At 34.5% G+C, this 19,641-nt stretch overlaps 1 protein-coding gene across 5 annotated transcripts in view; it reads left to right on the plus strand.

The window, feature by feature from the left end:
* RALGAPA2 (Ral GTPase activating protein catalytic subunit alpha 2) overlaps positions 1 to 19,641 on the plus strand; it is a 544,635-nt gene that overhangs the window by 166,816 nt on the left and 358,178 nt on the right. For all 5 annotated transcript variants that reach the window (XM_007476631.3, XM_056813837.1, XM_007476632.3 and 2 more), the window contains 3 exons: positions 8,237 to 8,294; positions 14,398 to 14,441; positions 19,134 to 19,311. In XM_007476631.3, coding sequence (XP_007476693.2) covers positions 8,237 to 8,294; positions 14,398 to 14,441; positions 19,134 to 19,311 — 280 coding nt within the window. The remainder of the gene's footprint in view (positions 1 to 8,236; positions 8,295 to 14,397; positions 14,442 to 19,133; positions 19,312 to 19,641) is intronic.

Below are 19,641 nucleotides of genomic sequence, written 5' to 3' on the forward strand. Positions count from 1 at the left end.
AAGTCCCATTATATGAAAGGGATATTTGTACTTACATAGTTATATATAAGATTAAGCCCCTGAAATATCTTTATTCTTTTATAATGTAAATAATGTTTGTGTAGTGTCTACTCCATTTGAATGTTGTTAACAACCAAACTTACTACAGAATATCTATGTGATATATACTATTTTATGTATACAATTGGAATTACTTAAGTGCATTTGCACCCCACCCCCAATTTTTTTTTAACCCTTTCCTTCTGTCTTAGAACCAATACAATGTATTGGTTCTAAGGCAAAAGAATAGTAAAGGCTAGGCAATAGGGGTTGTGGCTTGCCCAGGGTCACACAGCTAGGAAATTTCTTAGGTCAGATCTGAACTTAGGACCTCCAGTATCTAGGTCTGGCTCTCAATCCACTGAGCCACCAGCTGTTCCCCCCCTTCACTCCCCCTCCCCTATTTTTGTTCCATTTAGAATACATTTAACTTCTTGGAAAGTCATTTGTGTGATCATTGAACATAGGGATCGAAAAGTTATCTCCAAAAAGTTGTGTTATTTATGTGTGTATACATGTGTGTGTGTGTGTGTGTGTGTGTGTGTGTAAATATATGATTAGATCCCTAATAGCATTTGGTTTTCCTAGAGGAATTGGAATGGAATGGAAAGTTTTGAGAAAGCAACAGGTTAGATAATCCTATGTGTTAAATACAACTGATTCTAATGAGCATGTTAAAAACCTAAATTCTCTGAATTTTAGTTGAATTATAGGTTTCTAATTCACTGTTCTTATAGTTCTGTTGTTAATAAGGTCAGAACCACAAGGTTTTGGATGGATTTTTACCACCTCAATTAGTTATTAGAAAAGTTGTACTGATTTGTATTGAGATCTATTTTGTAAAAGATTTTAGCTGGAATGCCTGTGGAATCTCTACATGTAACTTGGAACTAAAGAAGAAAATCTTGCTAGACCTAATCCAGAATGTCCATGAAAAGATGTGTTTGTATATCAAAGAACCATATAGCACTCAAAATGAAATTTGTGGACATTGGGGATGGGCTCCTGAAATGCAGAGAGACTTGATGCTAGTTAATATTAATATTTAGTATTATATATCTTCGGCTATTTATTTCACTTCATCTGTATATTAAGTTCTTCTGTTTCTTAATGTTTTCATGGGTATTATATCAAGATTTTGTGGATTGTGACAAAAAAGTATGTCCTACCAAGTTTTTCCTCTTTGGCCTTTGATTGCCTTTTCTAGGACTCTTGGTCAAGAGTTAAATGTCAAGTTGTAACAGATGTATAATGGCTTTTGTGTTGTTTATTATTGTCCTGGGATATCCAGATTAATCTGGTAAAGCCATGACATATACCTTGGGAATTCTGCACAAGAACATTTAAAAGTCAACAAGTCATTGCAGATAGCAGCAGAGACACATGTTATCAAAGTTTCTTTTTGATATGTGTTTCAAGCAGCCAATGACCATCTCCTGTTTCTAAGTAGAAGTTTTCCCACATTGCCCAATCCCAAAAGATTCCCTCTCTTTAAAATTTTATTTAGTCAATTTAGAACATTATTCCTTGGTTATAAGAATCATATTTCTTTCCCTCCCTCCTCTCCCCCAAACCCTTCCCATAGCCGACGCACAAATACACTGGGTTTTACATGTATCCTTAGAATCTATTTCCATGTTGTTGATGTTTTGCCATAGGATGATCAATTGGAGTTTACATCCCCAATCATATCCCCCTTGACCCATGTAATCAAGCAGTTTTTCTTTGGTGTTCCTGCTCCCACAGTTTTTCTTCTGGATGTGGATGGTGTGCTTTCTTGTAGATTCCTCTGAGTTGTTCAGGATCACTGCATTGCCACTAATGGAGAATTCCATTATGTTCGATTGTACACAGTGTATCAGTTTCTGTGTATAATGTTCACCTGGTTCTGCTCCTCTCACTCTGCATCACTTCCTGGAGGTCGTTCCAGTTCACATGGAATTCCTCCAGTTTATTATTCCTTTGAGCACAATAGTATTCCATCACCAACATATACCACATGAATTTTCTTTTTTAAAGGAAGTAAATAATTTAACTGAACACACTGCTTCTTTGGTTCATAAAAGTTAATAATAGTTAAATCTAAGGCTGGATAGATAGATTTTGAGAATAGAAGTCATGAGAATAGAAATAATAGTTGAGTACTTGGGACCTAATGAGGTTTCCAAGTGACACTAGAGTAGGAGAGGGAAAGAGAGTCAAAGATAGAGACTTGGGGGGACACGTACTTGCCTTACTAATAATTTCATCCTTTGTAAGGTGGAAGAGTCAACAAGACTAAATTTTATTTTAGATCTGATTTTCACTAACAGGAAAAAAAATTTAATATGGAATTTGTGGAAATTGGGTTAGAACTATGAATTTACATATTTAAGAAATTCTTTGCTTGAAACATTCCTTCCACTGATATAGACAAGTAATTGATTTGTAATATATTTCCTTAAAGAGTTGCTAGAACACTGAAAGGCTCCTCAATCAACATGTATCAGAGCCAATACTGGAACTTTTTCTTTCTAACTCTTTATACCAGACTCTTTTTAATTTATCATGTTTCTTACCAGTATAAATAAGTTGCAATTTAGATGTAAATCCAGAAAAGGAATGCATTAGAGCGAAGAGAATATTAAAGTGATCAATAATGTCTGTATTGCAGAGAGTTAGGCAAGGATGAGTGCTGAGAAGAGGCCATTAGATTTGGTAGTTAAGAGATCATTGACAACTTTACTTAAGATTGGAAGACTATATATAAAAGACTATAGAGAGTTAAGGGAAAGGTAGTGGAAACACTGATTGTCGATGACCTTTTCTAGGAATTTACCTATAAAGAGGAAGAAAGAATATAGGATGATAGCTATCAGGCATAGAGGGATCAAATGAATGTTTTTTGAGGGAAGGGGAGACATGAATGTGTTTGTATATATTAAGAAAGCAACTAGTAGATTGAAAGAGAGAGGGGGATGATGGGTCAGTTTGAGAAAACAGGATGGAATGGGATTACTTGTATATGTACATGGTCAAAAGGAGTTTTCTATGGTCAGGAGAAAGGTCACCTCATCATGGGAAACAGGAAGAGATAATGGGGAAAGGCATATGAGTGATAAGAAATGAAGTGAAAGGGAGTAGTGGGAGCTTTTGGGGGATGGCCTAATTTTTTTCAAGTGAAATAGGAATCAATTCTTAGCTGGGAGGGCAGTGGGGGAGGGGAGGCTATGAAAGGTTTGAAGGGAGATGAAAAGGGTTGGAAAAACTACTGTGGTCAGTGCAATACTGAATTGATTATGGAGGTAAAAAGGGACTACCTTGTCAAAATGAGGGCCAAGTTGAGGTCATTTAATATAACTTTATTGTAAATGTAATCACAATGGTTCACTAGCATATGACTAGGAAGAAAGGTAGTGAATGATAGGAGTAATTCAAGGATGGGAATTAACAGGGCAAGTTCAATTATAGGATAATGGAACAAGGGACTTGAGAAGAGAAGATTATAAATTTAGAGTTGAACTTGTTTACCCTAGAAGAGAGACAAATGTAGCCTGGAGAAATCGCAGTGAGGATGATGAATAAGGTTTGGGTACCAAGGCAGAGAGACAATAAATTCATGAACATAGAAGTGGAGCACACTGAGGGTGAAGATGGCAAGGATATGACCATCTTAGTGTACATCTGAGGTGGGGTTGAAGAGTCAATAATGGTGGGAAATGAGTAAATTTGAGGACCTGGGTGATTAGAATGTTTGAGAGGATATAATATGTATGTATTGAAACCTCTAGAACGAGGGCAAGAATTGGACAATGTGAATTCCTTTTGACAGTGATCCTTTTTTCCTCTTCCTTATATCCTCAGCTTTCCTATTATCAACCAACATACTTATACCTCCCCCATCTTTAAAAAAAAGCAAAAAACAACAACCCCTTACTTTGTCCACTGTTCCTGATAGCTATAGTTCTATTCATCTCTTCCCTTTTGTGATTAGGAAATCATCAGTAACTGAACAGTTTCAGTGGAATGATGAGGTAGTAAGTCATACTGTAGGAAATTAAAAATAAAATAGGAAAAGTGAAAGTGAAGGAATCTATTACATAAGGTCTTTTTATGAGTGCTAGCCACAATGGGAGAAGAGATAAGTAATGATATTTAGGGAGAAATGGATCAAGTGATTGTTTTTGGCAGATGAGAGAAGTGGGCATATTTGGAGGTAGTAGCAAAACAAGTTGAGAGGGAGATATTGAAAGAATGGAGATAACAGAGATGCAGTCTTTTGGAGGAGAAAGGATGGAATGGGAGCATTTGAGCAGGAAGAATAGTTAGTCTTGGTAAGGAGTGAGGTCACTTCATATCAAACAAGGGAAAGGAGGAGAAAGTGGCAGATGGCACTTGAATAGTAGATGAGGGGAGAAAGTGGCAGAAGGAGAATAGTGGATGGCCTTAATTTTTTTTGTGAGATAGGAGGCAGGATCTCAGGTGAGAGAATGCAGAGAGGGGGAGTCATGGAAGGTTTGAGGAGAGATGAAAAAATTTGGAAGAGCTACTGTGGAGAATGAGATAGTGAATTAATAATAAAGGAATAGTAGGAGTGCCAAAGCCATTGGAGGTTTTGTAACATAAATTTGTAGTGGATTCGGAATGGTTCCAGGATTTTTTCCACCTTCATTCAGCAGCCTATGTGTAGAAGCAAAGGTGAAAAATGGTGGGAGTGGCCCAAGGCAGAGTCTTGGCAATGTGTAAATAGTGATATGATTGGTGGAACTAGAAGATATTGTCTAGTTGAATTGGCTCACGAAGGAATAAAGGATGGAAAGAAGAGGAGAGTGGCTAGTGTATTAGAGAAGGCTTGGGATTGAGGGATCAAAGGATTGGAAACTGTGGTGCAGATGAAGTGTAAGGTAATATATGACCAGAAGGAGGTCGGTCACACACACACACACACACACACACACACACACACACACACACACACACGGGAACTGGAGAGAGAAGGTGAGAGAACTGAAGAAATGGAGAGAGGGAAGAGATTGATCCTCTGCTCCCTTCCCCTTGAGGAAGATAGCACAGTTTGTCTTCAAGAGGGACAGAATATGCCTCTCAGAATTGGGTTTGGGAGATAGAGGTTAAGAACTGGAGAAGTCTTAGAGAAATGACTCACTGCCTCCCTTCTTGATCTTAGCTGTTGCTGAGAGGCAGGTAAATTTCTTGCCTCTGGATCCACCCAATATCCCAACTGCCACCTTTCCCTTTGAGGCTTAGTTCACTCCTCAGCTCTGATCTTGAACTAGTTCTCCCTTTTGGGGAATGGTATGATTCTCCCTAAATCTTCAGTCTCCTTCTTTGATATCAGGAAGCAGGCAGACCTGATCTAAATGGTAGTACTTTATTCTTGAGAACACATGGCAGGAAGAATGAGGGTGTTGGGTGAGGAAATTGGGAGATAGAAGTCCCTACAGATTATCAACTGCCCCTCCCCCCATCCTGAGGGGTTCAGGCTGACTGATTGACTCTCCTTTTGGTCAGTTGTTGGGTTTGTCCTTCCTCCTAAACTGATCTGGCTATGACTTGAAGTTTAGGACAATTTGGGGGAAGAGAGATCTCATTAGATGGTTTCCTATGAAGTCCCAGTCTACTTTTGTCTTCAGCTTAACCAGAGAGATTTAGGGGTTCACTGAAAGGTAGTCAATGTCCAGAGGGATCCTCCGTCTCAGAAGTCCTCCTCTCAGACAGTCCACTCCAGGAGAGAGCTGACCAAAAGTAAGCTGGCAGTTTTGAATTCTCTCAGCTCATCTGTTCCTTCCTAGAATCTTGAATCTTCCTTGCCCTTCCCATGCTTAGGCTGTTCCTTTGCATTACGGGATCTGATTTTTTTTCTCTTCTTTTGTAACTTCTCTCTTACATTATGTAAAAGAAAGTGGAAGGAGAGAGGAAAAGCCAATAGATATAAAGATTTTAGAATTCCTGAACATGTTTCAGAATTTCTGAACATTTCCAAAAATTAAAAACAAAAAATCAAATCAAATCATGTAGGATGTAGTGTTCTTTCTCATAGATCCCTCCAAGTTGTTCAGGATCACTGCATTGCCACTAATGGAGAAGTCCATTACATTCGATTGTACCACAGTGTATCAGTCTGTGTACAATGTTTTCCTGGTTCTGCTCCTTTCGCTCTGCATCAGTTCCTGGAGGTTGTTCCAGTTCACATGAGATTCCTCCAGTTCATTATTCCTTTCAGCGCAATAGTATTTCATCACCAATAGATACCACAATTTGTTCAGCCATTCCCCAATTATAGGGCATCCCTTCATTTTCCAATTTTTTGCCACCACAAAGAGTGTGGCTATAAATATTTGTGTACAAATCTTTTTCCTTATTATCTTTTTGGGGTACAAACTCAGCAGTGCTATGGCTGGGTTAAAGGGTAGGCAGTGTTTTAGCACCCTTTGAGCACAGTTCCAAATTGCCTTCCAGAATGGTTGGATCAATTCACAGCTTCACCAGCAATGAATTAATATCCCAATTTTGCCACATCCCCTCCAACATTCATTACTTTCCTTTGCTGTCATGTTAGCCAATCTGCTAGGTGTGAGGTGATGCCTCAGAAATTTTTTTGATTGCATTTCTCTGAGATTTAGAACACATTTTCATGTGCTTATTAATAGTTCTTATTTCTTTATCTGAAAATTGCCTATTCATATCTCTTGCCCATTTATCAATTGGGGAATGACTTGATTTTTTGTACAATTAATTTAGTTCCTTAAAATTGAGTAATTAGACCTTTGTCCGAGGTTTTTGTTATAAAGGGCTTCCCCCCCCCCCCAATTTGTTGCTTCCCTTCTAATTTTGGTTACATTGGTTTTGTTTGTATAAAACATTTTTAATTTGATGTAATCAAAATTATTGATTTTACATTTTCTGATTTTTTTCTAGCTCTTGTTTGTCATTTCTTTCCCAAAGATCTAACATATATACTATTCTGTGTTCACCTAATTTGCTTATAGTTTCCTTCTTTATATTCAAGTCATTCACCCATTCTGAGTTTATCTTGGCACAGGCTGCATGTGATTTTAAAAAATGATAAGAACCTGAGTTTTTGCATGGCACTTTGAGTGATAGTCAAATAGGAGTATATTTTTAAATTATTTAGAACACTTCTAGTGGCTAATTTTGTATGTTACTGACCTTCCTAGATATTGAAAAGACAAAGGAAAACCATGCCCTTTTATTAAATTGAGGAAGTAATTTTTTATTTTTGACATTTTAATTTAAACTACTTGAAGACATATATGTATATGTTTTCCTATGTTCTTATGTTATTTTTAGGGTTTGAATAGAATTCATTTAGTAGGAAAAGTATATGTTTTGTTCATTTTTTAGACTTCTCATGATCTTTCACATAAAAGAAATAGTTCTAGAGGATGAATCACAAATACTACTCAGGGATTAGCTTACTAACATTTTCTTTGTAGATAAAAAGAGTATTTTTCAGTTTTATTAATTGGACAGCTCTGAAAGGATGAATGCTCTTCTCTGATTACTCTACAGATATTAAAACAATTTTTTATCTTTATTAATGGTAGAAAATAAAAGATACAATTTCAGTTAGTTTTTTAAAATTTCATTTTGGTCATTAATTTTAATTTTATTCATCTCTTAGATAGTTTTCTTCTTTTGCATCCTCTGATTTTTTCTCCGATTATTGATTTTTCTCATTACTGAAGATGTTAACAGAGTTTATAATAGTTGAACAGTAGGTAGGCATGAGACAAGGTAGAAAAAGAACCCCGAATAATCTACTCATTGAATGATTAAATTCTGGTTATAAAATTTAATTAAGGATACAAGCTAAAAATGGTTTTCATTTGTGACTTTTAGAAGGAAAAGGAATGAAAAGTCGCTTTAGGACTTTTTGGTTAAAAAAAAGTCTGTAGAAAGTTAAAAATTTTAAGACATACTTTATACTTCCAGGCCCTGTTAAATGAATATTATGCCACTGTACTTTTCCTGTGAAGTAAACTAAAATAGCCAGGAAATAACTTCTTTTTCCCCTACAGGTTTACTTTTTAAATAGGAAGAAAGACTTTGATTAGAATACTATTTAATTTAATATTATTTTTCAGTTTCATGGTTAAAGTACAGTGGGTTTGTGTAATTATATTTGTCATCTAGTTTCTTATACTATCTTATAATGTAATATTTTTGTTTTATGCAGAAAATCTTGCAACTACTACCTGAAAGGATTTTTTTCCGATGGCATTACCACAGTATAGGTAAGATTAAATTTTAAAAATTTCCAATACTATTACTCAATAATTATTTTTCCTGGGTTATGCATGTATTATCATGTAAAACATATTTCCTAAAAACATTTTCATAAGTGAGTAATCTTATAAAACCCAACCCCCCCAAAAAGAAATCCAAATAAACAATTGAAAAATCTCATGCTTTCATCTGTATTCTGACTCCAACAGTTCTTTCTATAGAGGTGGATTGCACTCTTTGCCTTGAGCCCCTAAGAATTGTTCTGGATTATATTGTTGGTAATAGTTAGCTAGGTCTATCACAGTGGATCATTCCACATATTGCTGTTACTGTGTACAATGTTTTCATGGTTCTGCTTCTTTCACTCTGTCTTAGTTCATGTAGTCTTTCCAGCTCTTTCTGAAATCATTCTATTCATCATTCCTTATACCACAATAGTATTCCATCACCATCATATAATTAATAACAAATTTCTAACAAATTTTTCCCTACAACAAGATTTTCAAATTGATTTGATCAATTGTACTGAGAAATAGTCTTAAAAGTAGTTTGCTAATCTAGCAGGAGGAACTTTATACAAATGATTTTTGAATTCCAAACAATTTAGAAATTCCAGACACTTTTCTTAAAATAATTTCTTTGAACAAATTGTAAATTTCTAATTCCTTGTAAAAAAAAAAAACCCAAAACCAAACACTTCCTCCTTATCCTACCCAACACACTCAGCTCACATTAATTCCCAGTTTTGAATACTATGGGATGTGATAGCAATGATAGCAATGAATGATGAACTTGATAATAGTAATGATAACAATCATAGTAACTGATATTTAGATAGCATTTAAAATGTGCCAGGTATTGTGTAAGCATTTTACAATTATCTCATTTGTTCCTCAGAGTGAACAACTTGGGGAAGTAGGCACTATTATCCCCATTTTACAAATGAAGAAACTAAGACAGAGGTATTTCACCTGATAAGAAGAAAATTACCACTATCTCTCATTTAAGCTACATTAATGGACTTCTATACACTTATTAACACCTTCTAAATTGTTGAATTTATAATTTTAAGAATATGAGAGAGAAGTATTAGTAAAGATTATAGGAAAAACAAAAGAATGTAGGGAGAAGAGGGTTAGGGCAATAGTAGGAAAAGAAATACAATTTTTGTTAAGGAAATGCACTATTATTTGGGCATATTTAATAAACACTTTCTGCTCTTCTCCCCATTCTGAAAGTCTTTTCCCTTGCTGTAAATCTGGGGTTTTCCAGTTTTACTACTGCAGATTTTTGTTTAATTAATAGTCTTAAGTCTATTAACAGAGTGATGATATATTCTCGATAACTGTCTTATACTGATTTTTAAACTATGCAAGGAAATGGTAGATTTTTACATAGATAAATATAGCATTTAATGGTATATTACACAGTATAAAACACTCTGTGCTTTTCTAGTCAATAGTAATGGTATCTGTCTTGTCACATTTCAAATAAAGTGAATATATATAAATCTTTTATACATAGACATATATATTCCTATAAGTTAGGATATACTTGCCATAGAATTCCATTTAGTATTTAGATATATAAAATTGAGAAATGAATTTTAACATTAAGCACATGAAAGATATAACTGGCTCCTATGCCTGAAATTCATTTTCTCTTTATTTCCACTTCTTGAACTGTATCTTTTGACCTAGTTGTATCATTATTACATTTATTTCCTAAGGTGATAAGAACAAAAAAGAAAAAGAACCTATATATTCTAAAATATTTATAGCAGCTCTCTGGTGGCAAAGAAATGGAAATTGAAGGGATATACCCTTCACCTCAGAAGTCACTAAATATGTTGTGGCATTTGTTGTGGTAGACTACTACTGTGCCATAAGAAATGAAAAAGCAGGTTAATTTTTTGGAAAGCATGGAAAGACATACATGATATTATGAAGAGTGAAATGAGCAGAACCAAGGGAATATTATATACTAACAGAAATAGTGTTTGAAGAGTAACTCATGTGAATCTACCTCCAGAGAAAGAACAGTTGAGTAGAAATAAGCAAAATATAGTTATTTACACACACACACACAATGTTTTTGTTAAATGTTGCCTTTTTTTTTTAATAAAACCCTTAACTTCCATCTTGGAGTCAATACTGTGTATTGGCTCCAAGGCAGAAGAGTGGTAAGGGCTAGGCAATGGAGGTCAAGTGACTTGCCCAGGGTCACATAGCTGGGAAGTGTCTGAGGCTAGATTTGAACTTAGGACCTCCCGTCTCTAGGGCTATTTCTCAATCCACTGAGCTACCCAACTGCCCCGAAATATTGCCTTCTTTAATGAGGGGAGAGGAAAGTTAACTGGGCCTTTTAATGTAATAAACATAAAACATTTTAAATGAAAAAAATTCTTTTCTTTATTCAAATCCCAGTGCACAATGTAGTCTAAAGCTGATGTCATAGACAGTTGTGACATTCATTATAGGTTTTGGGTCCATAAAATAGGAATGGATTGTATGAGAATTACAATATTTTGAGAAATATAATAGTTTGATCTTTACTAAGTATAATCTTTCTTTGATTTTGATTTTCTTTGATTTTGTTTGTGTAAATTATGTGAAAACATACTCATTTTCTTTAGATAACATTTTAAATTTTCTAAAGATGAGTAGATCCTATTAACATGAATACATTTAGAATTATGCCAAAAATTAACTTAGTTTGTTATATTCACTCTTTTTTTTTGAAAGGAGTGGATGGTTTTATCTTAATTCCACATTCTAATGAAGATAGATTTCTTTTCTTGAAAGAAGTGGATGGTTTTATCTTAATACCACATTCTAATGAAGTTAGATTTTGATGATTCTTCCTAAAAGTAATGATATCTAAGTATTTCAATCTTACATTGGCTTGAACTGATGAATTTTTATTTTGGAGTAATATATTGTTCCATTTCATTGAGAATATGTTATTGGGAATTATAATATCTATATTATTTAAGTTTTTTTTTAACCCTTACCTTCTGACTTAGAATTGATACTAAGTATCAATTCCAAGGTAGAAGAGCGCAAAGGGCTAGGCAATGTGGGTTAAATGACTTGCCCAGGGTCACACATCTAGGATGTGTCTGAGGCCAAATTTGAGCCCAGGACCCTTGGTGTCTAGGCCTGGCTCTCAATACACTGAACCACCTAGCTGCTCCTGAAGTTCATTGTAAATGATATCTCAATGAACCCTTATCATATGTGGACTTTCTGGACTATTAGCATGATTCTGAATTTGACAGATATATAAAGACTGATTAGAGAATATGGTTACTACTTATTTCTTGTTTAATGATTATGTTGCTTATGGTGATACCTTTTTTCTTTGCTTACTAGTTAAAGGACTAGAGATAATTTACATAAAAAACTTTTACTTTCCATCTTAGAATAAATACTATATATTGATTCCATAGCAGAAGAGCATTAAGGAATAAGTGATGGGGTTAAGTGACTTGCCCAGGCTCAGCCTACCAGGAAGTATCTGAGGTCACATTTGAAATGGGGTCCTGGGTCTCTAAGCCTGGCTCTCAAACCACTGAGCCATCTAGTTGCCCCCTTGAGCTAATTTACTTTAAAACCATGTTCTTTATATTACTTCCTAGCCATTTTATTAATTTTTTTTTTACTGATTCTCAAAGTCCCAAAATAGTCAGGGAAGCACCCCAGTGACCATCCTGCTGTATGACTCTCCATGGCTTCTGGTCTGGAGGTAGACATTTTTTGCTAGAGTCTCCCTCTCTGTATTTTACTCACTTGATGTTAGCTCTCTTCATGACCCCAGAGACTAGCTGTCCAGTGGAGTTTTCTTGGCAGAAACACTAGAATGGTTTGCCATTTCCTTCTCAAGGGATTGAAGGTTTCCAGAGGTTGCCCAGATCACAAAGTTCACATCTGAGGCCGGATTTGATGTGGAGTCTTCCTGACTCCAGACCTGGCACTCTATCCCTTGAGCCATCTAGGCAGAGACATTAGTGACTTGCCCAAGGTTACACAGCTAGTAAGCCTCTGAGGCTGTATTTGAACTCAAGACTTCCTGACTCCAGCACTCTCTCTTCTGAGCCATTAAATTGAATTGAGTTGAGCAGTCAAGTTTCACATAGTAACACTGGCAACTGTCCGTAGTTATGTTTTAGAGGAAAAGGCTTAGGGGGGAAAAAAAACGAGATTACACAAAATATCCTGTTTTTAATCCAAGAGCTCAGTGAACTACTTTATCATGGGTGACTAATGATACTGCTGGTAGTGGAAATAATGGGTAGAAATAAAAATTCAAGGCCAGGTAAAATCTGTTAATTTTAGTTAGCTAAAACAGAAATAAAAAGAAGTTAACAGAGATTATTTTAAAATTCTTAACTATTATCTCAGAGTGCCAATAGACATTTTAAAATTTTACCATTGTTTTTAAATGAACATTAAAAATAGATCCTTTCTTTCCCTTGAGCCAGTAGAACTTGCCAATATTGTCCCATTAATTCTTTACAAAGGATTTACCAGTAATCTGGGAACCATTCTCTGGCCATTTTGGCATTATGGCTACCAAAAGTATCCATTTTCTAAGGGCACAAGTTTCTTATATTGAAGAACAGAAGACATTGTGCTATCTTCCATTTGATCCTGGTTTTAATAATGAAAGGGACCTTAAAAGCCCTGTAGTTCAATCTTATTTTACAAATGAAGGAATACCCAGAGGTATTCTGGCTTGCCCCAGGTCATACAGGTAGTAGAGAAAGTAGGTGAACCCAAGTCCTCTGAAACCAAATCCATTGTAACACCCTGGCTTCTTTTTTTGTACATTGCTTTTCAAGAAATTATATTGAAAATAAAGCTTTTTTTCTGACTTGAGGATTTTATCCTTAACATACATAAGATGGTAGTTAATGAGAAGTCGAAAGAATTGGCCTAGCCAGTTAGATTTCATTTATTATACATTGAACATCCATTGTATGTCATTTTGCTCTATACTAGGGTTATAAGATATAGTTAGTGAACCTGATACACTTATCAAATCACTGAGACATGATTGGTACTCATGGAAAATAATAAATGATATAAGGCCTCATATGATTGCCTTAAAAACCTCAAACTGGTATTACCCAACACTTAAATCTACTACATCAGGCACTATGTTAAAAGCTTAGGACACAATTATAAAAATGCACTGTTGGTCCCTCATCTTTTTTCTTGGCACTATCCTCACCTCCCCCAATGTATTCCCTTTTCTCTTCAGCCTTACAGAATCTCTACTGCCTTTAAGATTCATATCAGGCTCTTCCTTATATAATCCTCCCAAGCTGCTAATGCCTTCTCTCCCAAAATGACTTTGTATTTATTTTTCTGTGTCCTTAAATATATATCTCCCCTGATAGACTATGAGTATCTTGAGGACAGACAGAGATCCATTTGTGATTTTGTATTAGAAGTACCTTTGATGGATTATGACCGGAAGGATTTTTTCTATTTTTAGTAGGAAATAGTACAAAGGACTCCCTCATTTTGTTGGTAGAGTTGCCTGTAAGTTTCAATGCTGGTCATCAAGGTGCTATTTTAGACAGTTTACTAATGTAGCTCAGATCACAATTGTGGATCCCATTCATAATAAATTAGCTCACAAGTTTTAATGTCTTTAAATTATTTTTAAGTGAACATTAGTTGACTGAAAATTAATTTATGTTTTTACCTTTGGGTATTTATCATTCATCTTTCTGCATCTCAAGAGGTAAGTACTATATAAAATTCAATGTGTTTAAGTAGATTATGATAATTTCAAATGTTTTTGGTCCTCAAGAAAAGTTTTTGAGAACTTATACAATTAAAATGGAATTATCTTAAAAAAACTCTTTCTATGATAGGTATTCATCTCTAAAGGTCATCATCTATTTTTTAATATTAGCTTTTATTTTTCATTGGCTGTAAATCAAACTACTTTTATATTTTTTTCTTTCAGTGTTTATGAGATCCAACATTATTTTAAAAAGACTAATAACTTTCCATTTTAAATACTTAAATTATTGCTAAAAGGCATTAACTTTAAATGTGAATTCCTATATTACCTATGTATTGTTTTTCATTTTAGGATCAACTCTAAAGAAGCTTTTGCACACTGGAAATTCTATCAAGGTACTTCTCAAATGAAAGCAGAATATAATTTCTCATATTTTTAACTTCTTCAGTGTTCTGAAGTGACAACTAAAAATTCCTTCACTATATTATTATTTTATTTAAAAGAATATAAACATTTTTATTTTATAGACAGATTTTTGTGATGACATGTATTTTAGTTTTATTGAGTGGCTGACTAGGTATTGTAGTAAAAGTAGTATTGGACTTTGGGAGATGAGAGACTTGAATTTAAATTCATCCTCAATCCCTGTGTGACAACTCCCTTAATCTCTTGGAAACTCAGTTTTCTTATCATAAATGAGGAGTTAAAGGAGATTAAATCTATGATTCCTTTTTATACTGACATCCTTGTATTCTAAGGTTTTTATGATGGAATAACTTTTGTTAAAGATTATTATCATGGAGTAATGAAGAAGAGTGTTTAAAAACTGAAATAGAAGCTTTAGAATATTTGGTTTCTTTTGTAGTAGATTTGCCTTCCTGGTTATTCTTTTCTTAGGCTTATATTAAAATGAATTTTTCTTCCGTAAGAACATATACCAATTGATATCCATGATTTGCTCTAGAAAAATATTTAGTGATATTCATTTACCTTTGGACCAGCATTTTATAGCATTTTATTGAGGATAGTTCATATATCTAATTCCATTTTTTAAAAAGTCTCAACAGCTTAAAATTTGACATGTTAATTATTCCTTATTCACTATGGATGATACAAAGAGTGCTTTCTTTAAAATCTTATACAACTAGTTCCTAACATATTTAATTTTCCCCAAATATTGAATATAGCCTTTATTTTAAAAAAAATAAAAACTTCCACTTTGTAATGTTGAGGGATATTGAGAGAGGGGGACTAGTAAAATGATGATACAGGAAACAGTTGATGTAAGGGAACGAATTCAAGGTCACAACTTCCTTCTTGTTTCTCTCTGCCCTAATGAAGTCTGACCTAATAGATGGTGAGTCAGCCCCTCCCAAACCTTCTTCTTTGTCCTTTGAAATTTCTCCCTCTTATTACAAAGTTCTGAGGACAGTTTCTGTAATTAAAGATCTAATTTATTTCTTGGGGGAAAGGAAATAGGAGGATAAGGGAAGAGAGGGAGAGAGGATTTTCCCTAGCTCTAACTCCAATATCTTGTTGAAGGCTTCAATTCAAAAGTCTCTTCAAAGGAAATAAGGTTGAGTTCCTCTGAGGGCAAAACAGTTGTAGTTCAGCTGGGGTCTTCACTGGGCAAGACTCTTTTATCAGCTTAGCCAGGTAAAGGAGAGTAAAAGCCAAGCACTACTTCTGCCTTCCTCCTTCAGAAGAATTGCCCAGAAAGAAGAGAAGTGAAGTAGTCAAGTCAAAATGAAAAAGTGACCTGACAGCAGCTCTGGTTAACTGCTCTTGCTTTTGAAACCTTCCATGGAACTCTCCCTTCCCCCGCTGGGTCTGGAAAGTTCCATCTATTCCTCCTGAGCTCATCTTCTTTGCATCTCATTTTCTTCTGTCTTTGCCCATTTCTCTAGATCACAACTTTGTCAATTAATTCAGGATATGAACTGATTTTTTTAAAGTTTATTTGTTAAATTAATTAATTTAGAATATTTTCCATAATTACATGAGTCATGTTCTTTCCCTCCTCTCCTCTGCAGTTCCATTGGGTTTTACATGTGTCATTGATTAAGACTTATTTCCATATTATTAGTATTTGTACTAGGTTGATTGTTTAGTGTCTAGATGCCCAATCATATCCCCATTGAACCATGTGATCAAGTAGTTGTTTTTCTTCTGTATTTCTTCTCCCACAGTTCTTTCTTTGGACATAGAGAGCATTTTTTCTCATAAGTCTCTTAGAATTGTCCTTGATCATTGCATTGCTGCTAGTAGAGAAGGATTTGAACTGACTTTATATCAACTCAAGTCTCTGAGCAATTTATTATTTCTGGCTGAAGTGCTTTTTTTCTTTTTTGGTCTTTTTTTACTACTGATTTCTTTACCATCTGTGTTTCTTCTCCTTTTTAATATCACATACTATTGTGGTTGGTTGATTTACATGAGTGAAAGGATGTCTTTCAGTTGAGGACCTCAGAATCCTCTCCAGAATTTGCCATCTATGATACTGACAATAAGTAGGTAAGTGTCATAATCTTAATATAAAGGCCAAGAAGAAGCCCAAAATAAAGAGAAAACAAAGATGGGAAAAGCCTAAGATGAGAAAGAATATGTGAGTGGGATTTAATGGCTTTGTGAATTTTAAACTCTTATGATTTGGGGAAATATAGTATTAGGGTAAGTTAAAGGTAATTGTCATTCTGGATTTTTATCCTTAATATATTTATTTTAAAAATAGAAATAGAAGGAAGTTAATTTTAGTGTCTTCACTCTGAGATCATCTTCAGTTTATTCTGCATAGTTGTTTGCATATTGTCTTCCCCATTTGATTGTTAGCTCCTTGAGGGTAGGGACTGTTTTTGCCTTTCTTTATATCCCAGTGCTTAGTAAAGTACACTGTAGGAGTGCAATATCTATTGACTTGATTTAACTTGATTCAAAAGGATATGTGAGCTCAGTGATTTTGGAGTTCTTAGTCATTTGGATTGTTACCCAAACATACCCATCTGTTCTGTAGAACTCTTATTACATCCTCTCAACATCTCACCACACAAGCTCCATTCAACATGTAATCCTTCCTCAAAATTCTTTTGATCTGGTGAAGGTAACATTTAAGTACTTTGGATATCCAAATTTCAACCTTTGTTCTTAACATATGACCACCTCATCTTCTCTTTATATCATATGATTCCTTGATAATGTCTTTTATTCCTATTCTTCAGAGTTTCATTTTGATCATTTAATGCATCTTGTTCACATTTTCCATTTATCTCTTCTTTGCCTTCTGTGCAATAGTTATTTTTTAATTCTTTGAAGGCAATCATATGTCCCATACAACATAACAACATTAGTAGAATGTTAATATTGAAAAGATGAACTTTTGCTTTCATGGGAAGATTGGGGCCAGTAAAGGATATTTGAGTTTTTCCAAAGGCAATCTAGAATGATCTTCTCTTACTCAACTCATTGTCCATCTATACTGTCCTTTTGTGATAGATACAGTTTTGATAATAAAATATTCACTAAAATACAAGTTGAGTTTTGATTAGTAGACATTTTTCATCCACTTAATCTTTCCTGTATGAATGTATAGGCCAAACTGCTTTGAATGTTTATAATTTTCTTTCAGTGCCAGTTACTGTGCTAGTCACTAGAGATTGAAGTCTAAAGAATGAAATGTTGCCTGCTCTCAATGAGGTTTCATTCTGAAAGGGGAGACAAATAGTAATGTATATGTATATATGTCCATATGTTTGCAAATATGTATTTATGTAGCAAAAATCTAAAGTTAATAAATGTATGTTATATGTACAAAACAAAGCAGTTAAATACGAAGTACTTTTTAAAGGAAAGTAAAACCTGATATAGGAGATAGATAATGCTTAAGCTGTTTCTTAAAAGAGAAATTCTATGGTGGTGGTAAGGAGGGAATGCATTCCAGAAATGGGACAGATACAAAGGCGTGAAGATAAGAAATGGAGTATTATGTGTGAGACACAGAGAGAAAGCCAGTTTGACTGGATTGCCTGCTGATTGTGAGAATAATAAATTTCACTGTGTTGGAAAGATAGGGACCAGATTCTGAAGGGTTCTAAATGCCAAGTAGAGGAGTTTAGATTTGATCTTAGATACATGACCACATCTGTGCTTAAGGAAAAGCTCTTTGGCAGAAATGTGGAGGCTGGCCTACAGTGGGGAGAGACTTGAGGCAGAGAAATTAGTTAGGCTGCTGCAATTATTTAGGTGAGAGATGATGAATGCCAGTAAGTGGAAAGAAGGAGTTATATGTAAGAGATATCATGAAGATAGAAATTATAGGATTTGGCAACTGATAGAATAAGTGGAAGAAAGAGAGTGAGTCAAAGAGTGTCACATAACCTAGCAAAGAACGAGTATCTAGGAAAAGGGACATTTAGCAGTGTTAAATGTTGCAGATAAATTGATCAGGAGTAGGAAGAGCACTGGATTGGATCATCTGTACTTACTTCTGAAGCCACCTATAATTATGTGACTTTGGACAAACTATTGAAGTTTTTTGGCCTAATTTCCTCATCAGTAGAACAATATTTTCCATTCTCTAACTTGTAAGAATGTTGTGAGAGTGAAACAGTTAATGTATTATAACTGTAGAGCACCATATAAATAGAAATGACATTATTTCTGTCTACTTAACGATGGTTTTCATTATAAATGCTACTTATATTTGTGTCAGTTAGAATGTGGAAATTGAGAAAGTTCTTCTTACCCAAGGATGTTATAAACTAGAAAAAGGAAGGTTAGGGGAAGCCAAAGAGATACTTTCAGTTAAGGTAGTGTTTAGCCATCACTCTAATAGGATAATGTTATCTATCTTCAGAATATAATAGGAAACAAGAATAAATTAAAGAGAACACAAAAGGGAAATTAGTGAATTTTTCAGATTTTGTTGAGTTGTAGCTCACTTTTTTCCTTTGAAATGTGAATTCTCAGAACATCATACACCTTTATATTTTTAACCCAAGTACATAAAGTTTCTATTTTATTTTTTTTCAGTGCAAAACTATAATGATGTTCCATTAAGAATAATTTTTGAAAATATTTTTGTTGTTTGTTAGATAAGATGTGAAGGGATCCGGCTCTATCTTCTGTGGCTTCAAGCACTTCAAACAAATTGTGCAGAAGAGCAGGTGCTAATTTTTGCCTGCCTTGTACCTGGATTTCCAGCAATTATGTCATCAAGAGGTCCCTGTACACTTGATACACTTATAAATCCTACTCCTTTTTCATCAGATAGTAAGTAACATTACTAAATGTTGAAATTATTCTTTACATTTGTGCACTTATTTCATTTGTGAGTATAAATCATAAGCATGTCTCTCTGGTGAAAGGTTTTACAATAACAAAATGTACAAGGTCTGGAGTTGACTACTAAAGACCTGGATGAGAAAGTTTTTCTCACCAGTGCCCTTAGGACTATCAGATGTCTCAACATTAGAAACACATATGGTGAAAGTGATGCTAAGTAAGATGTATGACCAAACTAATGCCATAGTACTGTACCTTCAAGACCACTGTACCTTAACATTGGACTTACATCAAAACCTATATAAAGTGTTACACCTG

The sequence above is a fragment of the Monodelphis domestica genome, chromosome 1 (assembly GCF_027887165.1).
Source record: "Monodelphis domestica isolate mMonDom1 chromosome 1, mMonDom1.pri, whole genome shotgun sequence".
Lineage (NCBI taxonomy): Eukaryota > Metazoa > Chordata > Mammalia > Didelphimorphia > Didelphidae > Monodelphis > Monodelphis domestica.